Here is an 8,513-nt window from a genome sequence, read left to right as displayed (position 1 = left end):
GAGGAGACATTTCTTCTCAGAAAGAGCAGTCAAGCATTGGGACGGGTTGCCAAGGGAGGTGGTGGCATCCCCGTCCCTGAGGGTGTTCAAGGAAAGGTTGGATGTGGTACTTAGGGACATGGTTTGGTGTGTGACATTGGTGGTAGGGGGATGGTTGGACCAGATGATCTTGGAGGTCTTTTCCAACCTTAATGATTCCGTGATCCTATGACTCATTCCAAACAACTGGGCGGCAGGGCTTTGCCCTGGGCCGCTTCAAGATGGATAAAACCCATCAAGTGGGGCAGCCCGCGGTACTGGGCGGCAGCCGAGCCTCCGGGAGGCGGCCACCGCGCTCCTTTGAGGAGACCAGAGCTCGGCAGCGCCGTCCCCCGGTCCCGGGGCGCTCCCTTCCCCTCAGCCGCCGCCGGCCGGGCCGTGAGGGACGGGGCGGGGGACGGGGAGGCGTGAGGGGGGGGCTTCGCCGCCCCGCCGCGGCCTGCAGGCACGAAGCGCTAGGCCGGCTGGGCGATCCCCTCCCCGCCTGGGCCGGGCCGTACCGTGCTGTGCCGAGGCGGGCGGCGGGAGCCCCTCCCGCCTCCGCCGCCTTCGGGGGCGCCTCGTCCCGCTGGCGGCGCCTCATGGCGCGATGCAGCTGCAGTGGGAGGGAGAGGAAACCCACCCCCCTCGCCCGGCGGCCGCCTTTGTAACCGCGCAGCCCGGCCCGACTCGCAGCGGCTCGGGGAGCGCCGGAGCGCGGCGGCGGTGGGAGCAGATGGAGCCGGAGGGTAAGGCTGCGACCCCGGGCCGAGCCGAGCGGAGCCGGGCCGGGCCGGGCCCCCCGCGGGGGTGCTCCGTGGGGGCTCCGCTCCGCGCCCGCCCGCTGAGTCCTCGGCGGGGCTCGGGCTGTCCAGGCCGGCGGGGCGGCGTGGAACTTCTTTCTTTTCCCTTCTCCCCCTTTTTTTTTTTCCTCCTCCTTCTCCAGCAGCACGCCTGTTCCCAGCTCAAACCCCTTCTCAGCGGGGTGAGACCCTGGCGGGAGGCCCCCAGGCTCCAGCCCGGGCCGGGAGCGCCGCCGCTGGGCTCCGGCCCCTTTTTTTGGGGTGCCCCGGGGGTGGGCGGCTGGCGGCAGGCCCCCCAGAGCCTCGTCCCTCGGCGGCTGACAATGCCCGGGGACTGCACGTTTGTGTAACTACAGTCCTGAGCTGTGCAAATATATTTTTAGGTCTCCTAAAACCACATAAAACCAGTTCTGTTAAACACTTATTTTGGTAAGGCTATTATTAACGGCACAGATCAAATTTGTTTCCTGCCAATCCATATTTAGGCACTCGTGAAATGCCAAATTTTTTCTCCACTCTGTCCTTTTTAAATACCTTTTGGAGCTGTTAGTAGTTATAATGTAAACCACTTCTAGTTGCAAATTGGAAACCTCTGAGCCATAATGGTCTGTTGCATTTAGCTGGCTGTCTCTTGTAAGCTCTACATTCTCATGCAAAAAAAAAAGCCTAAAAAAACTTATGAGATTCATGTTTAGAAAATTGGCTACATGCGTACATCGTAGCTGTTTTTTAAACCTCAGTACCTAAGTCACATTTTCCATTCCAAGCATTAAGAGTGGTTAAACTGTGTTAAAGGGATACATTCTACCTTGGTTCCCGTGCGAGCTTTAGGGAATTTTAGCACAAAGGAAAATGGCTCTACAATTTAACAGAATTGTAGGCTAACCGCTTCTTGCAGTGCCTGAAACGCAGCAGCACCAAGGAGTGAAAGGGACTATTGGCAATTGTTAATGGCCAGAATTGGGTTTGTTGTCCACGCGGAGAAGCGTACAGAATGTAAATGGAATACATATGGTGACAAATACACTGATAAAAGTATTTTTTTATGTTCTTTAAGATGTATATTTGTACTACTAAGCCAGCTTTCACGCCATTAGAAATTAGAATGCTTTACTTATACAGATGATATTCAAGCTAGCAGAACTGTGTTTATAAAGTCAAAATAAGCAAACTGGGTTTGTTCGTATGTCTCCTTAGCTTAATAAAGCTAGAGGAAAATGATAAAAATAAAATAGAATTTAAATGAGTTCCTTCTTTTGAAGAAATAAATCTTTGTGTTTTAAAAATGCAGTTTCTCTTCTGCCCTACTTCTTGGGCAGGTAAAGGCTGGATCAACCCAAGAAAGATTACAGTGAGTTGCAGACCTGCTGAGATTTACCATCTGCCCTGGCTTCAGGGCTATTCAGACAATCTGACTCCTGGCATCTCCTGGGCTACTCGGGTACTTCAGTGCGTTAAGTTTGGAGACGGTCCTCCTGCGTGGATTTGAGCCTGCAGCAGGTGACCAGGGATACCTGTGTTAGCAGCCCCTCTCCATGAGTTACAGAAGGAGCCTAGGCTCCCACGTTAGCCACTGGTAGGTAGGTGCTCTAAATACCCCACCGTATGCACGAATATGTAGCTTTGTTGGCTGTGGTTGTCTTCAGTGAGAGAGAGTTATTTCTGTTTGCCAAGTTACAGCAGCTAGAGCGTGGTGATCTAACTCGCATCTGTAGATGCTAACCTTGCTCCTGGGACTTTGATCGAATGTGTCCTGCTCACATAATTCCTGAAGGGGGCTGGAAGTGGAGTACCCTTCAGTTCAGCTCCTGGCATTTAAATGTATGTCTAGAACACTCGCTGAAGATGAATCTAGGACCCTGTCTTCCCAGAGGAACTCTGTCTCTTTATAGATATGTAAGATAGGAGATCCTTAAGGCATCTTCCACAGAGATGAGAAAGAAAGATAGGGGATGGTAGTAGGCTACCCTTTCCTTAAGGAAATCCAGCGTGGTCTAGCAGTGCCACAGGAACTACTGACCTGGAAAACTCTTGTGGATGCACCCTGTACCACATCACTTGAGGCAATAATGTGCAAAGAGTTTGGGACTTGAAAGCTTATTTGGTCTTGAAGTGACTCAGAGATGAAGGAAAGGATGTTCATACCAGTGAAAATGATGAAATCAACAGAGAGCAATGAAAATCCTTGTGGTTTGTTGTGTGGGATGAGCTTCTGTAGCATGCTCAAAAAGGAGGAAGAGTGTCTGAGGCCAGCAGCAGTGGGAGCAGGTTGCTGAGACACTGGGGCTCCGGGAGGAAAGGCATGGGAAGTCAGAATCCAAGGTGATGATTTTGCCCTTGTGCATTCTTTGCATTGTGATATTTTCAAGATGGGCTCTGTGACTTTTTTCCCCCCTAAGCAACCCTAGATTTTTATGCTGCAAGCTCAATGATTAAGTTGTTAGGTGTTTGTTTTGGAGGAAGCCTTGCTCTCAAGCAAGCTGCATGGGATGGTGTGGTTTGGGGACTGCTGCCCTCTGAAAGCCTATCTAAAATTTGTGCGTTTTCCACTCATTTTCAGCAACTAACGTCCTTGAGGCAGTCTTTACGAGCAGCTTTGTCCTGCATGAACTATTGCGCGGGTTTGATGGGCACTGGGTGAACGTTCTTGTTCCTGGCTGAGGTTGATCTGCTTCTACCACCCTTACTCAATGATAATCAATGTACTGCTTTCAAATTGTTTGTACCTACTTTTGTTTTAGGTGTCTGGTTAAGTTTATCGGACTCCAGTCACACTGATGCAAGTGGTCCTCCTTTGGTTAGTGTGCCTGAGTAGTCCGTGTGAGATCTGAGAGGACAGCGAGTGTTGATGTAACCATGATGTGATTAATGCTTTGTTTCCTCTCTGACTGTAAACTGGTTCCTACTAAAGCAGCTGTAAACTTTTAAAATGCGTTTGAATAAGCTTCATTTGCTTCTCCAAGCTGTTTGGTAAACAATTTCAATCTTTTTCTTTTATTAAATACTGAAAACTCAATTTAAAACTATTTAAAAGAGGTGGTGGGTAAAAAATAAGTAACAAATACTTCCAGTTCCCGGGGCTGAATACAGATGTTGTACTGGGGCTTTGAGCTGTTGGCTACGTGAATGTTAACTTGTCGGAGTGGAATAAATAGTGTTGCAGATTAAAAGTAGTAATAACTACTGTGGTATTTGTTTTTGTTGGCGTTATCAAATTTTAATGTGAAAATGAATGTTTCACTTGAGAGACTCTGGTTTACAATCATCGCATCATGATGAATATTGATACTATTCGCAAATATCTCTCCTCTTCCAAATCCTCCAAACTAGCTGAAAGCTCCCTTGAAGTAAAAAATCAACGTCATGTATTTTTCAGATGTGGGAACAAAGGTAGAGAATTTGAGATAGCCTGAGATCAAGTGAGGGAGGAGGGAGGCTGTGAGGGAGGTGTTTGAGCTCCTCAGCTGGTTCCTTCTGCGGGGGGCAGCCGTCGAGCCACGCTGCCTGCTCGCCACTAGCTCTCAGAAGAAAACTCAGATTTTCGTGCCCCCCTGCCCGTCCCAGCGGTAAGCACTGTGCCCGGCTGCCCCCAGCCTCCAGGCACAGCACCCCGGACCCCCACCATGAAAACCCACCGTGAAATTGGGGATGGATGTCTGCAGATCGGCGTTGCGTTCTCTGGAGCGTACAGTAATGGGGAGGCAGTCACGGCAAGAAACTCTGGCTGGTTTGGAGGTTATGAGTAGTGAAATTTGAGAAGGCCTTTGTTGGTGTAACAATCGTGGAGGTACACGGGGAAGTGCTTGCAGGGGAACTTTTTCCCCCTCCCTCCTGTTCCCCCTCCTGTTCCCCAGCCATCTCCGAAAAGAGAGGTTTAGTGTCACTGTATTTGCATTTTGCTCGCTGCAGTGTCTTAAAACTTTACGAGTCTTTGCGTTTTCTTTCTCAGTAAGTGGTTCTGCACTTTATCTGTACTTGGTATCATTAGGAGTTTCTGGTACTGAGGTTCTGCGTGTTTGCTGTATCGCGACGCCGGGGACTCTGTACCAGCCAGCACGGAGGAGAAATGGTAATGAATGTCCTCTCCTGCAGCACTAGATGGAGAGACAGGCTGGTGCTCATCTCCATTCCTGCACTGGCATGGACGTTGCTTTTTCTGGCAAGAGTCACTGTGCATTTCTATGAGAAATACCTGGGGTGTGCTGCTGTGACCCGGCTTCTCAGTAATGGCATTATTTACAGCACGTTGCCTCTGTGGTCCCTGACCACTACCTCTCCAAGCACTTTTCTTCCTGCTTTTTCTTCTCGTGTCACTGACTTCTGTTGCTATTTTGGTCTTTGTGCAAAATGCAAGAGTTTATTGGTGTTATCAACTTCCTTGTTCTCGGGGCTGTGCTTAGTTATTTTGCCAGGCTGAAGACCTTGGTATGGGACAGCGAGCTGGTGATGGAGCGAGGGGGCTGGGACAACTGGGCAGGAAGGCTGGGAGAGGAGGAGTTTTGCAAACGATAACCTCAGTCGTTTTGTCCAGGATTCCCTTTGTGGCCCTTAGGGTGCTCCAAGAGGTGGTTTCGTGAACTCAGCACCTCCAGAAGCGCCGTCAACAGAGCCCAGGTACCTGCCTTGGGGCCAGACTGCCTACATACCCCTTCGGGGTCTCTTTCACGAGTATCTCTCTGTACGTTCAGATTGCTTTTCCCTCGTGTTTTGCTTGCCATGACACGAGCTGGGAAGTCGCGGTTTGTCGTCACATGGCATCCCCGGGAGGCTGGTCAGCTCTTCCTGGGTCCCACCCCGCAGTTGTGCTGGGCAGTAATAGCCTAGGGAAGGAGCTTTTTTTGCTTTGAAGAAATCTGTCAAGCACTGAGACAGCTTTTGTGTCTTTTAAAGACGCTGGTGACTTTCTTGAGTACTCAGAGTTGTTAAAAGCAAGAATAGCCATTTCTAAGTTTTCAAATTGCACGGGCTCACACGGTACGCTTAAATGCCAGAAGTATTGATTGCTGCTCTGCAGCGAGCTCTTGACATTGAGTAAGAAGCTGTCATCGGGCAGTGAATGAAATAATGTACGATTCATGGTCTTCAAATCTGTTATTAGTAGTAGGAAAAGGCATTTCCTTGGATGACAGAATCCTGAAGGCGTTAACAGAGAGGGATGGAGCAGACCACAGGAAACGGCTGTTAGAGGCAAGGAACTGTTAAACATTTCAGGCCCTCGTGGATTTCAGTGTGGACAAAAATAGTTATATGATTGAAATTATATGTTAAAGTGCTGCAGCTTTGCTTTTTGAAATGTAATTCTTCCAGTTCTTGAATTTCTTTGGAGATTGATTTAATCCATTTTAGAAAGTCTTTGGCTTAATGAAGATTCGGGTAGAGAATATTTTTATGCTAGGCTGAATGCATGAATCTTGCATTATATTTGCTGGTTTTCTCTCTTGGAGCACTTTGAGTATTCTGTGGCTGAAACACACAGAGCCACAGCTTTCAGCGTAGCTGCCTCTGCTGCTACTTTATGGTACTTATTGATCTGGTTAATTAATGTGTAAGGCTAAAACCTGGGGACTTCGGACTCTGGTTAGACGTCAGCCTATTACTGGAAACCCAACCTACATCCTTCGGACTGAGCGTTTGGGTTCAGTTTGTACCTGCAGCGTGCACATCTTTACACATCGCACTGGCAATCTGTACGGGGAGTTTTGGAGGCTACCAGCATTCATATTAAAAAATCTGATTTCCAAAAGTCCAAAGAGCCTGGTAGTCCCAGTATCTTTTTTGGAAGGCAGGGAGACATCTAAATATCCCTTGGATGTCAGAGGTTTCTCCTGTTTATTTTAGACTTCTGAAAAGCAGGCAGGTGTCTAACTATAATGGAGGAATTTAACACTGGGCCCTAGTTTTTCTAAACTCTTGGCCCCTCCTTATTCTTTCTTTTTGAGCTTGCAGGCTCTGAGCAGAAATTCTCTCTTGGTAACGTAACCCTGAGCAAATATTTACATTCATGAGATTCTTGCTACTTCAGCAATCGTTTTGGACCTTGAGGTTGGAACAGGGTGAAAGTTACTGTACCAAACACCAGGGCTGGGAAGGGTGAGGGGAAGGGAGGCCTGGAGGGGCTGCCAGATGTGGATTTACCATGTTTGGGAAGACTCACCTGTGCGATGTGCTTCAGTTGTCGCTCCACAAACGCTGCTGTGCTCCCAGATAAGTTCTGCAGAGATACAGTGTTACCTGCCACTCTGCCCCTGCCTATCTGAAGGGTACTCACAATGTGAATTTCACTCACATCTTCACAATGATGAAGAAAAACGTTTGTGTTAAACTGAAGTGAACGGAGGGGAAGACTGAAGTGGAAAGGAAGGAAAAGGTGGTAAGTAAAATGCAAAAAACATGGAAAGACACTGAAATTTTGAAGAAAGTGTGTTTGAAATTAACCTATGGATGCTTCAGAGGTAAAAGAAAGATGGTCCAGGGTACAGAACAATAAGAACTGGATGAATAAGCCAAATGAGGAATTATTTATGGATTTTGTCTGTTGTTACATCCTCCTAAAACGATGATGGAAGTGCCGCCAGACCTCTGCCTCCCATGTTTTTGTTTTCTGGCTGCTGTTGGTGTCCCGCAGTGCACCCTGTGCCGAGGAGCATGGGGATGACGCTTCTTGGACAGTGAGATGGCAGCTGGGCAGGACCCGTGCAGCCAGCACACCAAGTCCAGCTCTTTCAGGTTTTAGGCATGGGGTGCTGAGTGCTGATTTGCTACAGACTTACTCAGAGTATAAATTCCTTCAAAACTCTTCGACCTCGCTTGGCGCTGGCCAGCTCTTACCTGTCGTCCTCCACCGGGCGTGAAAGCACGAAGGCAGTACAAACCACGCATTGTGTTTCCTGGTGAATTTGACAGAAGTGGGATTGTGCCCCTGCAGTCAGGTTTGTGCTGGTGGCTGACATGGCTCTGCCCAGATCTCCTGGAGCCGTGGCTGAATCCACAATAACTCGCAGTGATTAAAGGTCTAGCCCCCGGGCTGCAGCAGCATATAGCTACATGTTGGAACGGTTACTCTTTGCATTGAAGTAGCATATATGGTTTTGCTATTAAAATTTTTCCCCTCTTTTCCTGTTTGTTGAATATCTGCAAAGCCCTGGGTTGGGGGTGGATGAATTTGCCCAGAGGAAAATCTCAGCTTTCCAATTTCCTGTTGGAGCCAGGTGTGCCACCTCCGTGCGCCGCTCGCACTGGCTGCAGGAGTTGTTCGCTTGGGCTGAGGTTTCCCATGGAGAAACAAACAGTGCTGCCTGCTGAGCCCTTCTGTATCTGTTTTACTAATCGCTATTGAAATTCTTACAGCCAGCTTCTGACTTGTAAAAATACAGAGCCAAATACAGAAGGTGGGGGGGAACAACAGCTCCCCATTATTAGGCAGGGCAGAAATTAATTTCTTACATGTATTTTCAGCTTGGCCAAATAAGTGTCTTGCCTTGCCATTCCTAGTGTATTAATGAAGCTGCAAGTGTACACAGGTGACCAGCCAGGGGAGAGTAAGGTTTCCTCAGAATAAAAAAGTAAAAAATAAAGCCTGCCTCATCCATACTTTCTGGAACTGCTGGAATTGGGTAGTTGGTCTTAGTTATGGCTGCTTGATTTTGATGGTTGTGCAGTCAGAAAAGTTCCTTCACTTAGGATGTGGAACAG

The 8,513-nt window shown here is 48.5% G+C and overlaps 1 protein-coding gene across 3 annotated transcripts in view; it reads left to right on the top strand.

Annotated features, from left to right (window-relative positions):
• Positions 1 to 475: 475 nt before the first annotated feature.
• FGD3 (FYVE, RhoGEF and PH domain containing 3) overlaps positions 476 to 8,513 on the top strand; it is a 111,909-nt gene continuing 103,871 nt past the window's right edge. The window contains exons 1-2 of one of the 3 annotated variants that reach the window (XM_035558190.2): positions 620 to 767; positions 2,113 to 2,397. Coding sequence is in view for 1 of the 3 variants with exons in the window: in XM_035558187.2 (XP_035414080.1) it covers positions 629 to 767 (139 nt within the window). In the remaining 2 variants the exon portion in view is untranslated. Of the gene's footprint in view, positions 768 to 2,112; positions 2,402 to 8,513 lie in introns of all 3 variants that reach the window. The other 2 variants (XM_035558192.2, XM_035558187.2) reach the window with 2 other exon arrangements.

This window comes from Cygnus atratus, chromosome 10 (assembly GCF_013377495.2).
Source record: "Cygnus atratus isolate AKBS03 ecotype Queensland, Australia chromosome 10, CAtr_DNAZoo_HiC_assembly, whole genome shotgun sequence".
Lineage (NCBI taxonomy): Eukaryota > Metazoa > Chordata > Aves > Anseriformes > Anatidae > Cygnus > Cygnus atratus.
Note: the sequence above shows the minus strand (reverse complement) of the source record. Positions and strands in the feature narration are given on the sequence as shown.